Source organism: Heterodontus francisci, chromosome 12, assembly GCF_036365525.1.
Source record: "Heterodontus francisci isolate sHetFra1 chromosome 12, sHetFra1.hap1, whole genome shotgun sequence".
Lineage (NCBI taxonomy): Eukaryota > Metazoa > Chordata > Chondrichthyes > Heterodontiformes > Heterodontidae > Heterodontus > Heterodontus francisci.
The window spans coordinates 30,490,207-30,516,679 of NC_090382.1; the positions used below are offsets into that span (position 1 = coordinate 30,490,207).

Consider the following 26,473-nt stretch of genomic DNA (forward strand, 5'->3'; position numbering starts at 1 on the left):
GCATCATAGCAATGCGTTGAATGCTTCTGCTCCTTGGTCATTAAGTGGCAGATACACAGTTTCATTTTATAAAGTGACATCACCCCAGGTTTGGCTGGGTGACAATGGTAAAGAGCTTTTCAGTGGCTGCATGCCGAGGCCTTGCAGAGGATTAATTCCACCTGCTGGGAACAGCTGGGAAGAGACTGGTTGAAAAGATTAAACCCCTAAGCTGGGAGCACGGCTATATAGTGAGTGGGAAGAAGCAGGTGCACAGATGACCGATTCATGCTATTCCATTACTGCATACAGTCAGAGTTTCCCCCTTTGAAGTTACAGTGAGCTAAATATCAGATGCACACACAAACTCGCGAAAGGTCAGTAAACTGAATTAGCCTTTCCAATAACAATTTTACAAGAAAGCAGGACCTCAAAGTACAGTTCAAGTTCCAACATCAAATGACAACAAAAATGAGGAATGAGAGACTGAAGCAGCACACCCTCTCTGAGGTAGCTTCAGGCTTCTACATTATTGCATGTCATGCCTTTATTTCCTTGTTGTCCGACTGCAATGCTATTTATGTAGAGTGATCTTACACAGATGATAAACAGTCAGTTGCAAGGAACTGGGCAAAGTGCAAACAAAGCTCATGTTGAGGCTTATTGTGCCTTTTTTTCTGCCAGATGGTTCCACTTCATGAGTAAGTGTCAAAAGGTGATTTGACTACAGATGGATTGCCAACATGAGGGCACAAATGGCAGCAAAATGTTTAACAACGTCTTGCATATGGCAACGGGTCAAATATTGTCCATCAGCGATCAATGCAGAAGGGCAGAGGATAGGATTAAGCTCAGTTGTTTGCCGTCTACAGTCTGATTTATTGCCGGCACTCATCGTATTATGCTCACACCAGACAATTTATTTTCATGGTTATCATACATCCCATTTTGAGCTTTCCCTCTTTCTCTGATCAGTCTGCAGACCCAGTCTCTATAGGTGGGTTCAGGTCCCCTTTTAAACAGAGTCCCACAGAAAGCAAATGGGTGGGACCAACTCTCTGCCAAACCCCAGTCTTTTACAGCGGAATCACAGACTCACAAATTTGCTAGACTATGAATGCAGGCAATGGAGACAGCCAGGATAGATTTCAGTTATGATGAAGGGTCACTGACCTGAAACTTTAACTCTGCTTCTCTCTCCACAGATGCTGCCAGACCTGCTGAGTATTTCCAGCATTTCTTGTTTTTATTTCAGATTCCCAGCATCTGCAGTATTTTGCTTTTAATTTAGATTTCACAAATCAGTACTCCCAGAGCAGAGTTTCACCTAAGATGGAGCTGTGCTGACCTTCAGCATGAAAATCCTGATATATGCTCCTATCAGTTCCACCAGGCCACTCAGCTCCTGACCTCATTACAGCCTTGGTTCAAACATGGACAAAAGAGCTGAACTCAAGAGATGAGGTGAGAGATATCAAGGCAGCATTTGATCAAGTATGGCATCAAGGAGCCCTAGCAAAACTGAAGTCAATGGGAATCAGAGGGAAAACTCTCCGCTGGTTGGAGTCATACCTAGCACAAAGGAAGATGGTTGTGGCTGTTGGAGGTCAATCATCTGAGCTCCAGGACATCACTGCAGGAGTTCCTCAGGGTAGTGTCCTAGGCCCAACTACCTTCAGCTGCTTCATCAATGACCTTCCTTCAATCATAAGGTTAGAAGTGGGGATGTTAGCTGATGATCGCAAAATGTTCAGCACCATTCGCAACTCCTCAGATACTGAAGCAGTCAGTGTAGAAATGCAGCAAGACCTGGACAATATCCAGGCTTGGGCTGATATGTGGCAAGTAACATCCGCCCCACACAACTGCCAGGCAATAAACTTTTCCAACAAGAAAGAATCTAACCATCTCCCCTTGACATTGAATGGCATTACCATCGCTGAATCCCCCACTATTAACATCCTAGGGTTTACCATTGACCAGAAACTGAACCAGAGTAGCCATATAAATACTGTGGCTACAAGAGAAGGTCAGAGGCTAAGAATCCTGCGGTGAGTAACTTACCTCCTGACTCCCCAAAGCCCGCACAAGTCAGGAGTGTGATGGAATACTGTCCACTTGCCTAGATGGATGCAGCTCCAACAACACTCAAGAAGCTCAACACCATCCAGGACAAAGCAGCCCGCTTGATTGGCACCCCCATCTACAAACATTCACTCCCGCCACCACTGACACACAGTGGCAGTAGTGTATACCATCTACAAGATGCACTGCAGCAACGCACCACGGCTCCTTAGACAGCACCTTCCAAACCCACGACCTCTACCAACTAGAAGGACAAGGGCAGCAAGTGCATGGAAACATCACCACCTGCAAGTTCCCCTCCAAGTCATATACCATCCTGCCTCGGAACTATATCGCCATTCCTTCACTGTCGATGGGTCAAAATCCTGGAACCCCCTTTCCTAACAGCACTGTCGGTGTCCCTACCTCACATGGACTGCAGCGGTTCAAGAAGGCGGCTCACCACCACCTTCTCAAGGGCAATTAGGGATGGGCAATAAATACTGGCCTAGCCAGTGATGCCCACATCCCATGAATGAATTTTTTTTTTTAAATCACGCAAAGCCAGTGCTAATTCATTAAACCTACCCCTCAGGTAGAACGCCAGTGGAGAAGGGTAAACTGGGAAAGGTACCCCTATGTTGGTACTGGACTCCAGTCTTAAGTTTTGTGATTTGAGATAAACTTTTTTCTTCAAAGGGAAGAATTCTGGGATTAAGGTAGTATCTTAAAAGAAAAAGAATTCGCAAAGGTTTAAAAAGTTCAACAGCATTAATATGTGCATTAAAACCAGACAAGCCAGTTTGTTTAATTTACAACTGATGCAATGTGGGCTAATTGTCTCGCACCCCCACCCCCTCTCCCCCACACCCTGATCCAATAACCAGGACAGCCCCTTGAGAGCAGCAACAGATGCACTCATTAAACCCACACCCCAAAGTAGGGAGTCAGGTGGGAGACGGCGAAAAGATAGGTAGCTGCAAGACAATCACTAACAGAGAGGTTGCCAGTGTCACAGTGCACAGAACGGACACATGGGTAGTCAGGTTTTAAATAAAACAGTGCAAGGTGTAGGTCTCAGACCTGCAGTTAAAATAGAATTTGCAGTTGAAGCACCTGCAATTTTTAGACGATGGCAACAAAACAATTAAGTCAGCCCACGGTATGGACAAAACACTTGGTTTGATTATTTTCTTTCCCCATGACGAGAAGTGAGATTGAGTTAAGTAAGTGGAATTTATTTTGACTGTCACTCTCTGCATGTTAATTTAAATAAAATTTATTCTTGGGATTTGGGCATTGCTGGAATGCCCAGCATTAGTTGCTCTTGAGGTGGTAGTAATGAGCCTTCTTCTTGAACCATTGTAGGCTATGTGGTGAAGGGGCTCCCACAATGCTGTTAAGTAAAGAGTTCCAAGATTTTATCCCAGCAACAATGAAGGAATAGGAATATATGTTAAAGTCAGGATGGTGTGTGACCTGGAAGAACTTGGAGGTGTTGGTGTTTCCATGCATCTGCTGTCTTTGTTCTTCTAGGTGGTAGAGGTCATGAGTTTGGGAGGTGCTGTCGAACAAATCTTGGTGAGTTACTGCAGTGCCATTGTGTGTGAAATGAAACAGCTCAGCAATTCACAGCTGGCCTCATCTCACCAAGCATTTCAGTCTGTCTTCGAGAGATTGAATAATACAGATGAGGATATGTGAGGAAGACACAATATCCAGTCCTGATCTCAAGGGTGTCCTATTGTTGTACCCTCAGGTTATGCTATCATATTGTCAGTTGTCGTGCAGTGCTGGCACACTCCTCAATCTATGATACTTGGACCCTTTGCAGCAGTGACTAATGCCACTGGACATGAGAGACTACCAAAAGCAGACCCAAAGCTTATAATGCCCAGCAAGAAGCAACAGCCATAGAGAGCTGGAGGTTTCTAGCTTAACTGCAGCGCTGTGTCTCATGACTTTGCTGTTTGACTGCAGTGCTATTTATGTGTAGTGATCTTACAGAGATGTGGGAGGTAGAACAACAGGAAAGACAGCCAAGTTAACCAATATCAAAAAAACAAGACGTCTCAGATAAGTCTACACCTCTCTGTAAAAACTGTCCATAAAAAATGGGTGGGCAAAACCCCATAGAGAATTGTTTTAAAGAGCCTCCTTTTTTAAAGTGAGAATGCTGACAGAAGCTCCCTCTTTTTATAATGCACATAAATCCTATTCCCACAGATTGTTTCAAGGTTCCACTGTCATGTTTAGACAAAGTCCATTGTAGGAATTGATGATAAATCTCCCTGTTCTCAGACAGATGGAGACAGTGGTTTGGCACTGGATGAAGGGGAGTCGACCAATATTTTCAGTCTTTATTTTATGGCATTCACCCTGACATAATGACAGCCACAGACGCCAAACAGTGTATCTCACTCAGCTAAGCAGTTAAACCTGCTGCTTAAGCCTTTCAAGTGACTGGTTTTTCACAGAACATGTAGCTAAATTAGATCAAACACCCACCAAACCAATCATTGGATTTGGATTAAATTAAAATAATTGTTTGCTTTCAAGCTGTGGTCTTTGTCTTTCTGCTCTTCAGATGCAACCAAACTACCACAGAGGTGAGTTTTTCAAATATTATTAAAGGACACGATCAGTGGCTCCCAGTAACTCCTTGGCCTAATGCGCAAAGGTATTTGATAGCATTGCAACAAGCCAGGTTCAATCCCCAGTTTGTGCTGAGTTAGTTAATGACAGCAGGCAACAGTAAGGGTGCTTCAGGACTATCCTCAGCTGTGCTACCCTCCGGAACCAACCAACACATTAGCCTTCATTGCCAAGATTCCCACATGAAGGCTGAGGTACTAAAGGACTGGCATATCCCAAGGGACTATTTGCTGAGTCACTGCCTTTATGAGGTCTACAAGACAGAGAACATGAAAAAAACGGCTTGCTAAATTTCTTTCTCCTTCCAGCCATTGGTTTGCCAGCACACAATGTAATGACAAAAGTTGCGTCGCTTTTGGGGGTCATCACTTTCATGTAATATCACCAAGTAATTTTCTGGGACCCCATAGTGTCACTGTCATGTGACATTGCTGAGTCATTTTGAAGTGAAATCACTGAGTTACTTTTATATGACAAGTTACATTCACACAACACCATCATTGTGAAAATAATGGGCAGGAATTTACATTTCTGCCGCCATAATTTCTTGCCCTCTCCCCTCCTAAAACACCTCCCTTGTCCACCTGAACTTCCCCCGCCCCCCACCCCCCCCCCCCCCCACCAAGTCCATAAACTTTAAACTCTAACCCTTCCCACCATTCCCTAAACCAAAGATATTAGTTTGACCCTGCTCCCCGCCCACCTCACTGAGAAATTTACCTGCCACCACCCCTCCCCACCAGTGTTCAGCCTTGGTTCCCCGGACAGGGATCCGAAGGCACGGCCACCTGCACCAATATCGTAGCAGGATGGAAGACAGAAGTGCAGGTCTGATTAATTCATTAATTTTAATGGATTTAACTATGTTAATGGGTGTCCCATCGCCAAGCGGCGGGAGGGCTGCCACAGGCCTTGCCGCCACTGGCAATATTGGGCTGGGCCTTCCCGGCGTCATGGCCCGTGGCAGGCCTCTGCCAGAGGCATTTTCCGGCCCCTCGCGCCCCAACCCCCAACATCGGGGCGGTCTGTAAAATTCAGCCAATGTATTGCCCTTCTCCCTTACCAGACAAAAAAGAAAATTTGCCAAACACTTTATGAAGACACTGTCCCTTTAACAAAATTATGTTCTTTTATCAGCTGGATGTGCATGCTCTTTTCATGTTGAAGTCAGTTTGGCTGTTGACCTATTTTACACCTCAACAGCAGTTTTCAGTGCCGCACTATTATGATGTGGCCGCACAATACCGTCATTTACCATCAATGTAGCATGTCCAGGTTTTGTCAGCAGAGGATTATCTGTTCCCACCACTGCCACAGCAATAGGTTTCTATCAGACATTGTGACCACACTAATTTAATTTATGGTCAGTTTATTGTGGATTTGTCCTTTCAAACTTAATCGAAGGCAGAATTCTGTCAGAAATCTCCTCTTTAAAAAGAATAAACTGCATAAATTGATGGTGATTTAGACAGACTCTAAGGGGGGACTTTAACCCCCAAAAACAAGCAGGGTGGGATGCTAAAAATCTGAATCCCTACCCCAACGTACCTCAGACCTGCCCTCTTCCAGTTTTAACAGAGAAGGGACAGGGGGCAGCCAACCAACTGCTCCCAGGAGGCAGATTGGCAATTTAAATATAATGACGTTGTATGCCTCAGATTTAACCATCATTTTAACGTTAACCCTGGCCGACAGAGTTTTCTGGACCTCAGGAAACTCGGAGAACAAAAGGAGGCAAGGACTGCTGGATCCAGTATTCATGCTTTATCCACCACCTGCGAATGGACACTTCCCTTACAAACCCTTTTGATCTCCTCCTCACCTCTTCCGATCTCCACTGATCCCAACCTTCGATATTCCCTGACCCCAGCCTCTGATCTGCCACTGGTCTCTGATCTCCCGACACCAGGGTTGCCTGGTTCTAAGTCCTGATTGACCCCTGCTCTGGCCTCTGTGATCTTCCCCGGCTCGGGACTCCAATCTTCCTCAACCCCCAGCCTCCCTGGTCATCCCTACCTGCAGACTCTGATCTTCCTTTACCCTCATCCTCCCCAGCTCCTCTCCACTCGCCAGCCATGGCCTGTTGCCACAGGTCCACCTGCCCAACAGCCAGCCTCTCAATCTGGCTGGCTGTGGCCAGGAAACCAAGACAAAAAAAATGGTAAAAAGGTCCTGAGGGAAACCCATTCTTCTGGGTTTCCTGATCTCAAACATGCATTGCCACCATCCCTGCTCCACCCTCCTGCATTCACCCCACCTCAGAGTTTATAACCAGCCCCAAGACTTACGTTAATATAGCACCTTATCGTATCCGTCAGAAATACTGCAACATGCTCCACATACGATGAATTCCTTCTAAGTGGCATTACTTTAGTTATGTAGGAAATGAAGTAGCCATTCTGTGCAAAGCAAGATTCCACAAAGAGTGATTGGACAAAAGACCAGCCAATTTGATTTTGGTGATGACAGTTGAGGGAACAATGTTGGTCAGGATAGCAAAAGAATACCTTGCTTTTCTTTAAGTAGTGCCATGGGATCTTTAAGTCTACCTAAACTTCCAGATCAGGCATATGTCTTCTCATCTGAAGGATTGCACCTCTGACAATGCAGCACTCCCTCACCGCCGTATGGATATGCACTCAAGTGTACAGGGCGAGACTGAATGACCAACTTTCTGACTCAGAGAGGAGGGTGCTACCAACTGATCACATTCAATTAACAGGGAGGGAGTGCTGCATTGTTGCTGGTGCCATTTTTTATTTGAGACATTTAACCAAGGCCTCGTCTGCCCTCTCAGTTGGACATAAAAGATCCCATGACACTCTTTGAAGAAGAGCAGGATGTTTTCCCTGGTCTCCTGGCCAATATTTAACCCTCAACCAGCATTGTTAAAAAAAATGCAGATTCATGGTCATTATCATATTGCTGTGGAGGGAGCTTTCTGTGCAGAAATTGGCTGTCACATTTCCTACATTACACCAATGACTACAATTAATATGTACTTCATTGGCTGTAAAGCACTTTGGGACATTCTGAGCTCATGAAAGGCACTGTATAAATGCAAGTCTTTCATTTTTTAAAAAGGCCATGTCAACCCATATTTTGAAGGTCTACAATTTGGGATTTAAAAGGGTCAACAGGTAAACTGAGAAGATAGCTGCATAAGACTTGCTGGGGTAGGCGCATAACGCCATAAGAGCAGCAGAGATTGGGGGCATAACTCCCTCTTCCTCAGCTAGATAGCTAAGAATCATAGGCCTGCATACTACAGGAAGTACTGCTGCTAGGAGATACAACACCCACACGTTCAACTGCCAGCGATCTGACATCTATCCGTCAAAAGACCACCAAGCATCAGACACATAAATCACGCCAGGGACCAAATGGGCTTCAATTTCTGCGCCAGCAGGCATTGGTATATACCCTACAACACAGTAGTATAAGGGATCAGATGCATTCCCTTCCCTTCCGCCCATTATAAACTGCGCCAAGCACTGACTGATATATGTAGAGGGGAAAAGGATCACCACTGCAACCACAAATAAAACAAGCACATACCAATTAAACCACCACAATGGGTGAATGTACACCACCCAGTCACCACTGACAGTCACTTCCAGCCACTGCTATCAAAACAATACAGCTTTCTTCTCTGTTGACGAAGAGCCATATCCGAACAAAACCCACTGGAATTCAGGCAAATTAAGATTTCTCGTAATTAATCAGACCAATTTAAACCAGCTGGCATTCTTGCTTGGGCTTATCACCTCTCCCTACTAAATGCAGAGGTAGCATTACCAACTACGGGTCTACCAGTCTAACTCGGAACATCACGGATCATTACAGAGTAAGGGTATACCAGTCTGTTACGGTCAAGTGAGGAGGGGTTGTAGGGCTTCCCTCTTTTCCCTCTCCTTGTTTGACCACAACAGGTTTAATTCTTTCTTAAAGTGGATGTACTGGTCAATTCAGTAGGTGTTTGATTATTTACTTGCTGTGATCATAACAAGAGGTTTTCTTGAGTTAACAAAGAAAGAGTTTTTTTTTAATTCATTCATGGGATGTGGGCGACGCTGGCCAGGCCAGCATTTATTGTCCATCCCTAATTGCCCTTGAGAAGGTGGTGGTGAGCTGCCTTCTTGAACCGCTGCAGTCCATGTGGGGTAGGTAGACCATTAGGAAGAGAGTTCCAGGATTTTGACCCAGCGACAGTGAAGGAACAGCGATATAATTCCAAGTCAGGATGGTATGTGACTTGGAGGGGAACTTGCAGGTGGTGGTGTTCCCATGCATTTGCTGCCCTTGTCCTTCTAGGTGGTAGAGGTCGTGGGTTTGGAAGGTGCTGTCTAAGGAGCCTTGGTGCGTTGCTGCAGTGCATCTTGTAGATGGTACACACTGCTGCCACTGTGCATCGGTGGTGGAGGAAGTGAATGTTTGTCAATGGGGTGCCAATCAAGCGGACCGCTTTGTCCTGGATGGTGTCGAGCTTCTTGAGTGTTGTTGGAGCTGCACCCATCCAGGCAAGTGGACAGTATTCCATCACACTCCTGACTTGTGCCTTGTAGATGGTTGTCAGGCTTTGGGGAGTCAAGAGGTCAGTTACTCGCCGCAGGATTCGTAGCCTCTGACCTGCTCTTGTAGCCACGGTATTTATATGGCTACTCCAGTTCATTTTCTGGTCAATGGTAGCCCCTAGGATGTTGATAGTGGGGGATTCAGCAATGGTAATGCTGTTGAATGTCAAGGGGAGATGGTTAGATTCTCTCTTGTTGGAGATGGTCATTGCCTGGCACTTGTGTGGCGCGAATGTTACTTGCCACTTATCAGCCCAAGCCTGGATATTGTCCAGGTCTTGCTGCATTTCTACACGGACTGCTTCAGTATCTGAGGAGTCACAAATGGAGCTGAACATTGTGCAATCATCCGCGAACATCCCCACTTCTGACCTTATGATTGAAGGAAGGTCATTGATGAAGCAGCTGAAGATGGTTGGGCCGAGGACACGTTAACTTTATTGTACCTAAACCAAACTAGTAAAATAAACAACGTGCCAACTTTCACTCCCACACACATGTGCAAATAGTATAAAGAGTGGGGAAAGGTAGACTGGTTGAGTTAAAGTCCATAAAAAAGCTATGCAGTCTGTGGAGTTTGATGGTTTGGCTGGCTTCTAGCTGAATTCAGTGGTACTGAGGCTTTTAGTTTGAAGAGGTAGATGACTGGTTCGGTGAGTCTCTTGGAGACAGCGATGCAGATGATTTTCTGCAATGGGGTTTCTGATTGTCGCTGGAATATGCAAAGGTGGTCAGTCAACAGGCAGGATTTAAAGCTTTCAAGCTGGAATGGAAAGAGAGAGAGAGACCCAAACTCAGGGTTTGCTCATGTCAGAGTCGAGCTGCTTCTCTGCTGCAGAGAAAACACCAGCTTAAAACCACAGATGGGGAGGAGCTTGTCACATGACAGTCACTCAGTGATTCAAACAGCAGTTAGCAGTATTTCTCTGCTTGCTGAGCTTTAAACTTCCTGGGTCTTGGTTTTGCTGAGATATTTGCTGACATTTAGTCTCTCTCCTCACAAGCATTGCAGTGTAGGATATAGTGTTGCAAATTAGCTCGCCAACTTAATCTGAAAGGATGACTTTGCTGGCAGCTTGTCTTTTTTTAAATTTCTTTTAAAAAAAGACACTCAGTGGATTAAAGAAAATTACCATTCAACAAAACACATTGGCATAATAAGTCTAACATAGAACATCTCGGATCCTTACAGAGCAAGAGTATTCCAGCTAAATGCAGAACATATTATTCATTTACTTTGATAACCCAATCCTTCAAAAAGTTACTGTTGCCTTCAGCAGCCTTTTAAAACTGGGGAGTCTCACCAAGAATGTTCATTTTATAAAGAGTCTCTCCATCCAGGCCCCTTTGTTAAATACAGAGTCTCCACGTCTAGATCACCTCTCAATCTTTGGTCCGAACAATTAAGATTGACTTCAAGAATCTTTTCTTTCCCCTAAATATTTCTAAGGAATTGTTGAATATTTTAATTTACACAGGCAGCTTGCTGTTTATAGTAGTGGCAGAACTGTTGGAGAATTCCGTGACCTGACAGCACACTAAGTTTAGCAACCACTTGATTTTGAATGGATAAGAACTGATTTGAAGTCAGCAGGATGATGATAGAAGAAGGGTACTGTCCCCTTAACACATCACCTGAGGGGAGAGAATGGTGCCTTGAGGATGCAACATGGAAAAACATGGGAGAGAATGGAATAATGAATAATATCAGAGGTTATGGAAAAGCTAAGGAAATGTACAGTGCACTGTAGGTTCTAAGGAAATGTACAGTGCACTGTAGGTTCTAAGGAAATGTACAGTGCACTGTAGGTTCCTGTCTGCACCTGCAAGTAATTATTCAACGTAACCTGTCATGTGCCGTTATCCAAAAATATATGCAAACCTTTACTGAATTCAAATACAACCTTTTGGCAAGAAACTGGGTATCCTAATTTCATTAAAAGCTTTCTTGGATTGGCCTTTTGGGATGTGTTTTTAAGACCTATTCCCTAGCTTGGGCAAATCTAATGTCTGATTGCTTTTCTTAGAGTTCTGATTTAATTTGACTCAGATATTTAAATCTTTCTCCATCTCTCTCACTGAGCTAACAAGATAACGGCGTGACATTTAATAAAAGGGTAACGCATTAACCAATGGAATTAATTTCAGTGGTGAGGGCTCAACGCAGGTATGAAGGCTTTAATCTTATGTTAATGAGACGTCACCATGAGTGACGACCTCCTTCTTTATCAATATAATATAATTAGAGCTCACATTGTTTTTGTCCTGCTCTAAGCCTTTACGGATATGGACAATCTATAAAAGCCATCTGATCAGGGAGCAGATGGCTGTCATTGTGACATTTACTAATCGACAGATGAGGGCAGGTGTCCGCCCAAACTGTCACCTTTGAGGCAGCTCCTGTATAATGAGCTAAAATGTATGGTAATTAGTATTAATGGCATGCTTGCATAGTGTTCTACAAAGTGCTGCTTTTACATATACTTCAATATATCTCAATTCTTTCAGCTTTACAGCGACAAACCTGGGGACATTTTAAAGGTAAGTTTATTATATGCAATTGAAGCTTAATCCCAAAATGTTACATCCACACACTTTTCTGCCAGCATTTTAACCTCACCAGACCATTTTTTCTGCCTGTGCGAGCCCAATGATACATTCAACACCATGTCTTGTTTTCAGCTGCATTCTCAGCTCCACTCCATAGTGTTGAGAGTCCAGAGTACAAATGTGTTGGACCAGCTCCCTGAATTTACTGTCATCGAGCAGGCAGCCTGCACTCAATGACACATTCATAGAGCCACAGTCCAGTAGCTCACATGGCCTTCAGCTCCTGGCAGGTCCTGCCATTTGCACTCAGGGGCTCAAGCAATTGAAGGAGAACAGCATAGCTTCACCCCCATCTAGTAAAATGCATTTCAACTCTCTAAACCACTTCTTCTTTTGTGCCTTAAAAATGCCAGCTGGAAGCTTCTCGGGAGTAATTCTGCCCTCCCCAGCCAAACTGCCATTGACCACCTGAAGTCAATTTACACACATTGGGCAGTAACAACTCACCTGTACACAGTGGTAGGGGGATAGCTTGATGCATCGTAAATCAGCCGAACATGCCCCTGATAGAGTTCTAGAGCCAGAGGGTCATTGTCACCTTTGTACAGTAATAAGCCGTTGTCTTTGTCAGTCGCAACCTAGTCACGCAGAGAGAGGGTACGTTAGACAATATTTAACGGGATCTCCTGAAATTTACACTTTCCATTGCATCTTTGTCCGATTATTTAGCCTATTTATTGCTTCCCATTTTATGTGCCCTTATTCCTTAAGTATGTGAACTATTGTAAGATTCAGAGGACTACAAGTAATATCCAAAGAATACGTGGGTTTTCATTATAGCTTTACTAGAACATATATATATATATATATATATATATATATATATACACACACAGCTACTACACGAGCAAATTGACACACATCTTACTCTGTCGGGCTACCCCTACAACTCCCTGGTCATGTGTGACATCACTTCCTCTGGTGACCTTCATTACAGCCTAAGGTCATAGAGTCATTTATGACACAGAAGGCGGCCATTTGGCCCATCGCGTTCATGCTGGCTCACCACAGAGCTATGCAGTCAGTCCCAATCCATGGCTTGATCCCCATAGCCTTACAAGTCTATTTCTCTCAGGTGCCCATCCAACTTCCTCTTGAAGTCATTGATCATCTCCACTTCCATCACCCTTGTGGACAGCGAGTTCCAGGTCATTACACCTGCTGTGGAAAAAAAGTGCTTCCTCATATTCCTACTGCATCTTTTGCCCAAAACTTTCAATCTGTACCCTAGTCCTCATCAATGGGAACAGTTTTTCCTTGTCTAAGTTATCTAAGCCTGTCATAATCTTGTATACTTCTATTAGTATCTCCCCTCAATCTCCTTTGTTCTAAGGAGAACAAAACCAGCTTTTCCAACCTAACCTTGTAACTAAAATCCTCCATCCCTGGAACCATTCTGGTAAATCTCCTCTTTACCCTCTCAAGGGCCCTCACATCCTTCCTAAAGTGTGGTGACCAGGTAGTCCCACAACAGTCACCTCCCCAAGATCACACATCATTCCTGGAGAAAAGGACAAACAACCTTGGTTGTTGGTGGTGTACAGCATCTAACCCATAGTCTACCTGACCCGGGAGTCCACAGTAGGTTTTTGTAGAGGGACCTTTATTCAATATCTAACTCATATTGGAATTGACCTAGAAGGGTCTGCTGAGATATTATAGAGGGCACTTTACTCTGCATTTATCCCACAGTGCTCTAGTCTGGGTCAATGTAGAGAGAGCTTTGGTCTACGTTTGAATTATGCTATACCAAACAGGAAGTGCTTATTGCCAACACTGAATGTCTAAAGTCTTTAAGGAAAAGTGTTTTATTCCCATCCCTCGATGAGCAAAACACAAAAAATTGACAAAATGAATTCTAAACTGTCTACTATTGAGCACAATTCCTTTTTGTGTCGAACCACCTTATTATCAGCCCGATTATCATCCAAATGGCCTGGAAACTACTATTCCATTGCTGACATCACTGCAGCTACAAGACCAATGAATCCGTGCTTAACATCTGTTGCGCTGAATCACATCAGGCACGGGATCCCTGTATTACTGGACACAGAGGCCTGAGGCCTACACCTCATTCGATGTCCCTAACACACACACACTGTGGCCAGCCAGCATGCAAAATTGTGCATAAGATTTATTAATGCTCTGGAAGTTATTTAAATTAGAGGGCTATCCCATAATGTGAAACTAAATAGACACTAAGCACCCATTTGGAATGGATGTTTCAGGGGAAGCCGGTGGAGATGGAGGGGGAACAGAACCTTGCTCCTGTGTAATGCTCTCCCTAATGAAAAACCACCGTTACTTTGTGTTGAGCCTTCCTGACGGCTGTCAATGATTGAAGTGTTTAATAGTGGATTTTGAGCCTCTTTAACTGCAAAATCAAAGTGGCAGTACTCTGCAGGTAGCCAGCCCTTTTTTGCAGGCTGCTGGTGCCCAACACTCGTGCTCTGTGACCCACGTGATACACGATTTTCCAGAAATACTGTCAAATTATGCAAATGAACTGAATCTGCATAATGGAGCATGGACTGATCATACGAACACAGCACGACCAACACCTCAGAATCCAGGTGCAGCGTCTGGTAATCCACATTAATTGGCTCCTACACCCCTCTGGGACATGAAAGTCACGCTGTTGAAATTCCTACCTGAAGCGAGATATTTGCTTGCGGCCGCACCTGGGAGGCCGACAGCACCACGTAAGAGTCCTTCCCGACAAAGTTGACGGTGATAAGTTTCTCGCACCTCTGCCCTGCAAAGCCAGCCAAGCACTGGCAGACAGGTTCGCTGTGTACCTCGATGCACTGAGCGCCATTCTGGCAGTTGTAGTTGTCGCAGGGACTGGTGCGGGGCAGGACCATTGGAGGGCGGATCTCACAGAATAGTCCACTGGAGAAGCAAAAATTGCACAAATGGCCAGTGTGAGTCTAAGCAAAAATATAATACTCAAAAGGAGCTAATTGGAGAGAGTGGCATAATTTCTGTATTTTGAGATTAATAATGAAGTCACCTAGATAACCTGTGTTTACTACACATGGAACCATTTACACACAGTTGCCAAGCAATAAGCTGTTTGTGGTTTGGCATTGGGTGGCTGAGAGGGTGGTTGTACATGGACTGGTATGTGCATGGGAGGAGATAACTAGTGGGGTACCTCAGGCATCACTACTTGGACAGTTACTGTTTACAATTTACAGGAGATCAATCTGACTGTTAAAAGTTTGGACCTTACAAATGGCATCCTTGTATGTATGGAGTTTAATAATGCTTTTGCATGTGATGACAGTATTGCTGGCACTGACTTCAGACAAAGAAAAATTTTGTAAAATGCTACTTTCTTTGAAGTGTTTAACACTCATGTAGAGCATCGTCTGAGTAATCAATCTGTTCTTAATAGGTGTTACAGATCTTCATGAAGGACATGGACCTGGAATAGAAATGTGTACAAAGGCTGCGTGCATAAGAAATCATCTATGACCTATGGCTGTAACCATGTAAGCATCACTTGGCCTGGCACTGGGATTCCTCACTTCGCATGCACAAGAAAATGTGAAATGTGACAGTAGGACTTTTCTTCAGCAAAACTACCAATTTAAAAGTAATCAGAACAACCTACGCTTGTTAAGGTCCAATGTGGCTAATGTTGATGCTTTCCACATGAACCGGTTGATGTTTCTACATAAGATATTATCATTTAGAATAACAGTGTGCTTCTAAAGTTAACGGCATGCACGCAGTTTGATTTTACTTCTGGTACTCTTGACCACATGCTGGAATTACCGCTGCTGATTTTAAGATTTTATAAGATGTGCTCGCCCCCTTATTCACTGGACAACAAATGAGCTACATTAAAGATCAGTGATCGCACAAGGCTTTACTGCTTAGTGGCATGGAGTGCCGATGGACACTGAATTGAGTCCTGCTCCATCTATTTATGTTGAGCTGCTGAGCAGTGACTACAAATGTGGCAGGGAAAGAGGAAGCATATCTGACTGGTTCCTAGTGGCTCCTGGTAACTGGAAATGGGGTTGGTGGGTGGGGGGGCAGGGTGTGTGGCAGGGATGATTCAGTAGCCATCTGGGATTAAGGTATTTTCCCACTTTTTCCACAATCAACCCAGGGAGATGCACAAAATTCATTTACAGAAAAAGCACTGGTTTCATAGTATGGGACTGAAACAGAGATCAAAAAGGTCCCACTTTCAATCCCAAATCTCTATTGATCTAGTGGGATGGACCACTCAAGGTTTCCTTGTCATTCCTCAAGCCTGGCTTGGAGCTCTCCTCATTCACATTCCTGTCAATGGCCAATGTCAATCCCCACAAAGAATGATCTTTTGAAAGAGGTACTTGGAGGTACTGTTGCCTATGCCCTAGACATGCCCTCCACACCCCACTTCCTCTCCCACCCCCTCCCCTCCACCACCCACCCCCCCCACCCCCCCCCCCCCCCCCCCCCACACACACACACACACACACAAACATCAAAGACAGAAAAGCTGATATGGCGTGAAGTCCAATTTTTCCCTCTCCCGACAGAAAAACTCTGCTTACCTGAAGCCAGTGGGGCAGACACACGTGTAACCATTAATGGCATCAACACACTGTGCACCATGCCGACACTTATTTTCCACACAGTCGTCATAGTCAGTTTGGCAATTTTCACCAGTGTAGCCAGGCAAACACTCACATCTGTTCAAAATGGGAAAGATTGGACAATTACTTACAGACAAAGTAATATTGTAATGACCACAAGACCATGCTGAATTCTAATCAAATGGTCTCCTGCTGGAAAACCACTGTTTGGACACTAAGGAGCAATAAAACCAGGATCAGCTTGTAGCAAATAACCTCCCAATGCTCACTGTCCAGGCCCATACATAAAGAATGGTCATTTTTGTGAGGTACTGAGGAGCTGGCAGCACCTAGACTGGCAAGATGTTCCCCATGGAACAAGAACGGGAATTGGAGGGAGAATCATCTTAGGCTGCTCTTGCATGCTTCTAAGTGGCTCGTAAAAAAGTAACATTGACTGAGGCCTGTAAGCAAGGAGAGGAAGGGAGAAAACTGGAGAAAGATTATGGATTGGAGGACCAGAATAAAGCAGCACCAAGAACTGGAACATCAGATTGATCCCTCACTCTTCTGACTTCCCATTCCCAGGTAATTCCCAAGCAGAGGGATAGTGCTGTCTGGGGTAGAGGAGGGAGGAGATTTGATGGGAAGGCTTCATTGAACTCCTTTTACGTGCCTCCTGACAGATGGCAGTGTCCTGGCAGCAAACCTATGGCTTGACACCTCAGTTCGAATAACAAACAGTGCAGGGTTGGGGGAAGTGGGAGAGAGGCTAGGAGGGCCAGTTCAGGACAAAAAATTGGGTGGTGGGGAAGGAGGTGTGTACCCTTAATTTAAAAACATTGGGGGTGAAATTGGACGTGGCTGGGGATGTCAGAATTTTATCATGCATATGTTATTCGATTGTATTAAAGACAACGGAACTAAATATTGGATGGGGTGTATAACAGGAGACAGATGCAATACCACTTGTTTTTTTATCCCTGCTCATGTCCAATTTCACCACCATTGATTTTACAAAATTCGGTCATCATATTGGAGATTCACAAAGATTCACTGGCACACAGTAACACAGAAGTTCCTGATCTCTACAATGGCAACATACAGAATAGAGGAAGGATACTTTCTTAAAGAGGGAGAAAGGAAGTCAGAGTGAAAGTCACCATTGGTTGCTTTGCACGCAACTGTATGTGTTTATGTGCAACAGCCTAGTAACAGAGCAGCATTGTCAGAGTTTGGGAGAAGTCCTCTCTCGATTGATAATGGTGCATGGGCACATAATCTAGGCAGGACTGAGTGAGGTGTCAGAAGTGCCCTCTTTTGGTGGGGATGTTAAACTGAAGCCATGTCTGCCAGTTCAAGATCCCATGGTACCCTGTAAAGAGCAGGGAATTTTTCTGGTGCCCTGAGCAATATTTATCTCTCAAACACATCAAACAGATTCTCTGGTCATTCATCACATTTGTTGTTTGTGGGATCTTGCGGGTTGACAAATTGGCTGCCATGTTTGTCTGCACTTCAAAAGTAATTCACTAGCAGTAAAGTACTTTGGCATGTCCTACTGAAAGGCGCTATATAAATACAAAAATTTTTTCCAGGCTGGGAAAGAAAATAGGAAATGGGAAAAAAAGTAATGAAGATATTTAAGTATTTTTAAAGGCTATCAAATTGACGAATTGATTCATATGACCCAAACACTTTGATTGAATAATAGGGCCTTCTACTCACTTGTACTTCCTATCCTTTGAGATACATTTGGAGCTGTGCTGGCAGGGGTTAAGCCTTGAGACACAATAATCCACAACCTCTTCACATAGCTCACCTATGGATAAAGAAGTAACAGGTCACCAAGATGTTATAACTTCATGTGCCAGAATCTGCTGGAAAAATAACTGTGCGTTTAACACGCACACTGTTATTTATATGTAAATTATCCAGCAATTTCTGGTAAGGAGCAGATAAGCCACAAGTTGCAAGTCGTCACAAGTGGCTAGACAGTTTGTGCCACTTTGCTGTTGGGTTTGCACCAATGACATTTTGCTCTCAACCTCCCTGTGTATTTCAAGAATTGTTGCATTTCCACAATAATTGTCAATTAAATAATTACAGAGAGTTAGGGCTGGTACTTAACAATGTTGGAAAGCTTTTAATAGTGAAACTTATGTTTCTGCAGTTATACTTAAATACTAAATAGTCTGTCCCAATAATTGAAACTTGCCAATTTTGAAAAGTCAGCAGCTAAGAAGCCCTCTGGCCTCTTTCCCACCGACACACCATTTGCCATTTTTCTGTTTGATTTATTTTTCAAAATTAATCAGTGAGCAGGATAATTTTTACAGTGGCGTGAGATTATGACTCAATATTTCCTTTTTTACTGATGAGATCTCATTGCGAAGCCAAGTAACTTCATTAGATACTGCATCTCTACATTGTAAAACAAGCAAAGTGGGAAAATTCGACTTTTGTTTTTTTTAAAAAAAAGACAGAGTTTGGGGCAGGATTGTTATTCAATTGTATTAAAGACAACGGAACTAAATATTGGATGGGGTGTATAACAGGAGACAGATGCAATACCACTTGTTTTTTATCCCCGCTCCCTCACACGACACTATTTTGAAACGTTAATGGCCGAATAGGGCAGAAGGCGAGCTTGGTGCCCAATTAGTGGCACTGAGCACCTCCAGGAGGTGTGAGTTGCCTGCCTGGCGCCAGTGGCAAAGGCAAGCAGCCGCCATGATGGGACCTACCAGTGCCTTGCCAAGGAGAGCAGGCAGCTTCTCAGAGGGACAGCATCAAATATAAATGGAATGGAGGTGAAACAGTCAAAACAAAGATACTGCGCATTTTCCTGTGCAGTAGACTGGGGCACCTGATAATTTTAAACATTTAAAAAAACACATTCCCTTCTATCTACAGTGAACTTGACAGCTGTGCAGTAACGTGCACCAGACAGTTTGGGTTCGCCAGAATCCCCTTCCAAAATTACAGTACCGACCTCACTGGCCCATTAACAAGCTCTTAAAGGAGCTTAATGGGCCCCTAGTTGGAGGTGATCGGCTTCCCCATTCCCTCCCCCTCACCCTGATATTGAAAATCACGGACTGTCCTGGAGGCAGAGGTTCCAGAGACGACCTCCGGGGCCACAATTTTCAAGTCCTGTCCGCTCTAGCTCCTGACCCTGCGGCCCTTTGAAAATATGCCCTGCTTGTTTGGTTAACATTTTAGAAATTGACAAAGTGCCTTCTGAAAAACTAGATTGTCTGATACAAAATCACACAAGTAGCAGTCATACTTTGTCATCCCTTCCAACTAAACACTGTCTTCCGACTTATCCGTACCTCCATAAGTGCATTCTGGAGAGCACCCCTTCATGGTTTGTAGATGTTGAGCTCCAAATCATTTGCTGAGTGTAAAGGCATGTATCAAATATTTTGGTAGTGAACACAAATGAGCTCAATCAAGTATCAGCTTGGCTCAGTTGTTAGCATTCTAAGTCTGAAGTCATGGATTCAAGTACCACTCCAGGACTTGAACTAATTTGTCTGGGCTGACACTCCAGTGTACTACTGAAGGAGTGTGGTATTCTCAGAGCACCAGGATGGAAAGTCTTGGGCTTTAGCGCAAAACAGGTAGTGTCACATCAGCTGCCGATTATTTATCTCACTTGTATGTGATACTTTGCTTCGAGCAAACTGGCTGCTGTCTCTGCCTACATGACAACAGCGACTGCACTTCAAAAGCAATTTTAATTTTTTTTTAAATTTAGAGATACAGCACTGAAACAGGCCCTTCGGCCCACCGAGTCTGTGCTGACCATCAACCACCCATTTATACTAATCCTACACTAATCCCATATTCCTACCACATCCCCACCTGTCCCTATATTTCCCTACCACCTACCTATACTAGGGGCAATTTATAATGGCCAATTTACCTACCAACCTGCAAGTCTTTTGGCTGTGGGAGGAAACCAGAACACCCGGAGAAAACCCACGCAGACACAGGGAGAACTTGCAAACTCCCCACAGGCAGTACCCAGAATTGAACCCGGGTCGCTGGAGCTGTGAGGCTGCGGTGCTAACCACTGCGCCACTGTGCCGCCCCTTATTCATGCATGTCAAGTGCTTTGAGAAGTCCCAAAGGATCTAATATGGGCACTATGTAAATATCGGCTCTTATTTCCTTTATTGTGAGACTGTACCACAAATGGGCAAGACTTATAGGAAATGTTCAAGGGCAGCTGTCTCAGTTTTCATTAATGTTCCAGGGAAACACCACAGGATCTGCTGCTCACTTCCAAGCATTACATTTTAAGAATTACCTCATTCATGTTGAGATTGAAGATATATTGCTCACATAGGAAGGGCAGTCTGAACTAGGGGCAATATTCATCAAGACAAATTAACAGTTTTGTGTCTTAGCACCAGATTGGAAATGAAGACATTCCTCGAAGTTCAAGGACACGCACAAATTCAAGATTGCAAAGTAAATATTTTAATGGCCATGTCACCATGAAAAGAGGCAATATTTAGAGGCTTTGGACTTCTTATCATGAAATCTACATCAGCATTTTGTGCGTGTGTGTGTGTTTATAAGTTGAAGTGATAAGATTCCCTATGGAGTTGGGTTGTGTCTGATCTGGTTAGAATTAGGAAAACCCCAATCATTTGACCTCTGATTTTAATCCCTTTTATAGACTCCATCCTTTATGGTTTAGATGGGAGTTAATCCTTGCCTGGAAGCCACATGCCATCTCTCAAGGATGAAAAAGATACACACATATGGGGCACATTGTGAAAGCTCAGAAATCACAGAACACTCCAGAGACAATCTTAAAGAGCTGCCTTGAAATATCCTCTGTTTTCTTTGAATGCGTATTTTATTACAGCCTTTTCTTAATTGTTTCTGAGGCCTTTTCCACAAGGTACAGATATCAGCTTAGGGTGAAGATGGTGTCAGGCTTTTGGGCCTACCTAATGTAATAGAAAGTGAATAACTCAGGATTTAATAAAAGATACTTTTTATTTACAACCACACTGATGGTTCACTTGTGCCGCTCAAATCTATTCCCCCCCCCCCCTTCAAACTGATCAAGAAGGTATAAAAAATTGGTTAGGCTACAGCTGGAGTATTGCATTAAGTTCTGGTCACCACATTACAGAAAGGACATAATTGCTCTGGAGAGAGTACAGAGGAGATTTACAAGAATGTTGCCAGGACTTGAAAGTTGCAGCTATGAGGAAAGATTGGATAGGCTGGGGTTATTTCCCTTAGAACAGAGGAGGCTGAGGGGTGACTTAACTGAGGTGTACAAAATTATGAGGGGCCTAGATAGAGTAGACAGGGAGGACCTGATTCTCCCAGCAGAGAGCTCGATTACAGGAGGACACAGATTTAAGGTGATTGGTAGAAGAATCAGAGGGGACATGAGGAAAAACTTTTTCACCCAGAAGATGGTGGGTGTCTGGAATCCATTGCCAGGAATGCTGGAGGAGGCAGGAACCCTCAATTCTTTTAAAAGGTACCTGGACATGCACCAGAAGTGCTGTAACCGGCAAGCCTACGGACCAGGTGCTGGAAGGTGGGATTAGATTGGGCTGCTAGTTTTTTCTGCCAGCATAGACATAATTTGCTGAATGGCCTTCTTCTGTGCCATCATTTTTCTATGGTTCTAAGGTTCCTGATCTGTGTGAATTTAATAGAACTCATTTGGGGAAACACTGGATGTTGCAATTGGCCTCAGCATCATCAGGCAAGGCTGGGGGATGGGATGGGTCAGGAAAGAAAAAGCACATGAAGGAGTATTTACCTCTGCTCACTATTGAGTGACTCCTGCTAGGTGAAAGCATGACTGCTGGTTTCTACAGTCAAAACAGTAGCTGACACCCACTAATCCATGCTCATCAATGAAGAGCTTGGTGAAATACGGCACAAAGACTTGCAGGAAGTTAGTAGTGGGAAATGCAACACTTTTTCCACTAGTGTAGCATCAAGTGTGATATTGATCTGAGGAATATCAAAGAGATGCAATTTACCCTTGCAGTGTTCTTTAAACTAGCATTGCAGCCAGTAGGCATTGTGATTTTTCCAATTCTAATACCACCAAATCTTAGAACATCAAAGCGAGATCACCAATTTAGTTCTAATTAGTGGTGAGCTGTGGAGAGTTTTGTATTGTATACTCACCAGCTGGGTAGAAAGTTCTGAATACCAAAATTGATTTTAGGAATAGGACCCATGGAACCAATAGAGTAAGCAGACCTTCAACCCATCTGTCTTTTAATCCAGGTTCCAAAGGTGAAAGGGCATTGTACTAACCTGGTGTGCCACCTGATTCCAAATTGACTATCTTGAACCAGAGAGAAAAGATGCCTACAAATATGGCCAAGATGAACAGTATCAGCAGGCTATCAGCTCATAAAATAGTCTCCAGTATTTAAGTGCTTCTGTGGTGTCAATTGGGATGTCAGTTGGTTATGTTTACAATTAGCATAGCACACCGTTCATTTTACTTCAAATCACATACTTGCATTTATATCTCAAACTGAATAGCTATAAGGCAAAACCATAACTTCAGATCAACTGACATGCTACGTAATTGGTTTGGTTATGTGTGGAGAAAGAATGGATAGGAAAACTTCTCAGGAGGGAAATAGAATAAAAGAATCAAAGGTCTGGTTTTATTTTTCCCCTTCCTCTGTTCAGGGCATGGAATCTTGTTAACGTAATATTCCATGGAAACCAGCCATACTACAATACCTTTCCTACATGGCTACTTCGCCTGTGGGGCTAGATGGTGAAATTCTGCAGCGCAGCCTTTTTAGTTACAAGGGGCATCAAACCTAAGCCTGTTCCCACCCTTGTTCTTACCTGATGTCGACTTTCAAGCAAGAGACACTCGATAGGAACCCAGAGCTAGGAACATGGCTGATACTCCCCCTCCCAAACTCAGAGCTGCTAAGATCATCAGAATGTAAGAACATAAGAACTAGGAGCAGGAGTAAGCCATTTGGCCCCATGAGCCTGCTCCACCATTCAATAAGATCATGACTGATGTGATTGTGGCCTTAACTCCATTTTCCTGCCTGCCCCCCACCCCCCTCCAATAACTCTTTACTCCCTTGTAGATCAAAAATCTGTCGAGCTCAGCCTTGAATATACTCAATGACCCAGCCTCCACTGCTCTCTGTGGTAGAGAATTCCAAAGGTTAATGAACCTCTGAGAGAAGAAATTCCTCCTCATCTTTATCTTAAATGGGAGATCCCTTATTCTGAAACTGCACCCTAGTTCTAGACAATTCCATGTGCTGGAGACCCTGTTCCTGAGATGCTTTACAATTAATACCTGTGTAATTGGGTGGACAGAGACAAGCGTAGTTATTGATTCCATCTACACATGTGGAGTTATTTTCGCAGTCATTATCTTCACAGTCATCTGGATTTATCTCACACAACTGTCCCTCAAAGCCTGCAGGACATAGGCATCTAGAACAAAAGGAGCCAAAGAATTACAAAATATATTAGGAAATTAAAGGTTCTATTGAACATGTACCAAGCAGCAATAAGAATTGTGATGGGGAAGCTGTGAGGATGTGATTATAAATATATCTCTATCACATTGCCCTCCTCTTCCCTCAGTCTACAAACTCCACATTCTTTCTCTGTCTCAGCCCAGCTGGTCAAATGAACCATTGCTACTGTCACTGGGTAAGATACTTGTCTCAGTTATTCTCTTCCTGTTGGATTTGGATTTGAGTTTAGATAAAGGTCTCCTGTTAAAGATTTTAGGTCCAGCCTAGATATTTTTTCAGGTACAGCATCAATGATCTCTCCTGTAAACAACACTTGACCCTTATAATCAGGAGGTTACCTTTACTGCTCAATAGTTAATCATACAACAGTGTGACTTAGGGCATAATAATTGAACTTCCTTGTATTATAAACTGGTTACTGTAAACTTGCATGGTCGGCTCTTTTCTTAAGATAGTCTGCCCTCAGTCTTTGGCTGCTCCTCTCAGTAGAACTACCCAACAGGCCCAGAACCTGTGTTCTCCTCTTCTGCTCTGAGAAGTTGTTGAGGGCTTAATCTCCAATTTTTCCCCTCTTTCGGGAATATCCTCTAGGGTTGCCATTCAAACCATACCCCAGGTGGAGGCACCCACAACTAACTCCTGCTGTTTCCAAAGTGACCAGGGTTATCTCAATTCAATAAGCATGGTTTGTACATAGGAAAGACTTAACAACCCTCACTGCTTTATCAGACAAAGACAGATCAGTCTGCCTGGCTTTAATAGACATCTCTTGGGTTAGATGAAAAGAAAAACTCCTTCTACACTGTCCCATGGCAAGATGGGTTAGATGCAGATTAAAGATTTATATGTTCTGGATACTCCTAACAGTGCATTGTTTCCATTTTCCAAAAAAGTCATCCCATGGACTCTGAGCGAGATCCTACTGTTGCCAATCTAGTGCCAGTATGTACTGAATTATGGGTAGCTTACAACTATTAGGATCGGAGCTCAGGTTATACAAACTCAATTTACATGGGGTCCTTACAGCTGTCCCAGAGAGGAATTAAAGTCCTAGAGAAGAAATGGAATGTGTGCTAACTCGATCTACAACTCTATAGTTTATTCCTACTGTCACGGAACTGTATTTTTCTCCTCTGTTTAAAACAGTGTGCCTTTAAGACTGAGCAGTATGCCAGCAGCTGCACCTGTTTCCTAGGCCACAGCAGGAGAGAGAGAGAAGGCCACATGGTGTACTGTAACTTTTAACTGTGGATAAAGACTGGCTTCAACCAGTTTGAACTAGAGACCAGGGAAGCATGCTTCACTGAAAGCAAGGATCCCTCTCTCTTAGCAGGAAAATCTACATTTATCTTCAGGCTCTGAATTGCCTAAGGAGAGAAAAAAAAAGCCCTGGAACAAAAGAACAATTGTCTTCAAGAGGGACTCGCTGTCATTTGTTTGTGTTTGCTGGAATTCTCAGTAAAATTTCTACTGAAAAACTACCAATTTTAGAATCCAAATAGACCTGTGGCTACACTCCTTGTTAAAGGAACTGTGTGACGCCTGCTGTAACCGAAGTACTTTGAATGCCTATCTATTAAACGAATATTTTGTTGAATTCACCTGGAGACTTTGAGTGGCATCAGATTGTTCTAATCTGGAACACCTCACCAACCAGGAACGTAACTCACCAGGATTTACAACCCAGCTAATTATTTTATTCCTAGGAAATACTATTTTTAAAATTGGTTAACCGTTAGTTTCTGAATGTATGTGTGTGAGAATGGGGGTTAGGTTTAATAAGAAGTAATAAGATCTTTAGACATAAATTTATCTTAATAGTGTAAAGATTCACTTTTTTACTAAATAGTTAATTTGTTGTTGTTTAAAGATACCTGGTTTGGTCTGTTTTATTCTGGGCGTTACTGAAGTGCTTTAATTTGGCTAATTTCCGGTAGGTGGGAAAACTTTAATAATATGCTGCGACCAGTGGAGTATTGGGACTTAATTGACAGTGCATTACTCCCGCCTCGGTCATAACGCTACCCTCCTAATAAAAAAAGAATTACTGACAAATCCAAAACTTCAAAAGCAGAATAAGTTTACATTTATAGGTCCCAACATTATCCACTCACTACCTTTCATGAAAATTAAGGTCCAAAATAGTTCTGGAACAAAAGTCCGAGAGTTTTGTTTTCGGGGATCTTGTGCAAACTGCAGCTTCTATATTAGAGCTGATGTGGTGTTACTCAAGCTCAAGACTACATACTTGGGTGACCTTCATTGTTGCTGGAGCAACCAAATTTGAGTTTGCTTTAATTCCTTCCAGTAGTTTTGCACTGAATTTACTGTGGTACATTTCAAGTGAAATTCAAGTTTATTGAAGGGCATTATAGTCAATATCACTCAAATTCACCACTATAAAGCTATTAGGAAAAATACAATTGGGGATGAAGAAGATTTCCAAATCTTAACCCCAAAATAGCGTATCCTATCGGTTATG

General features: G+C 43.4%; 1 protein-coding gene across 2 annotated transcripts in view; it reads right to left on the bottom strand.

The window, feature by feature from the left end:
• The window catches only part of LOC137375798 (slit homolog 3 protein-like), a 909,976-nt gene that overhangs the window by 218,957 nt on the left and 664,546 nt on the right, over positions 1–26,473 (bottom strand). For both annotated transcript variants that reach the window (XM_068043263.1, XM_068043262.1), the window contains 5 exons: positions 23,805–23,944; positions 18,188–18,281; positions 16,439–16,576; positions 14,534–14,774; positions 12,330–12,460 (listed from right to left, as the gene is read on the bottom strand). In XM_068043263.1, coding sequence (XP_067899364.1) covers positions 12,330–12,460; positions 14,534–14,774; positions 16,439–16,576; positions 18,188–18,281; positions 23,805–23,944 — 744 coding nt within the window. The remainder of the gene's footprint in view (positions 1–12,329; positions 12,461–14,533; positions 14,775–16,438; positions 16,577–18,187; positions 18,282–23,804; positions 23,945–26,473) is intronic.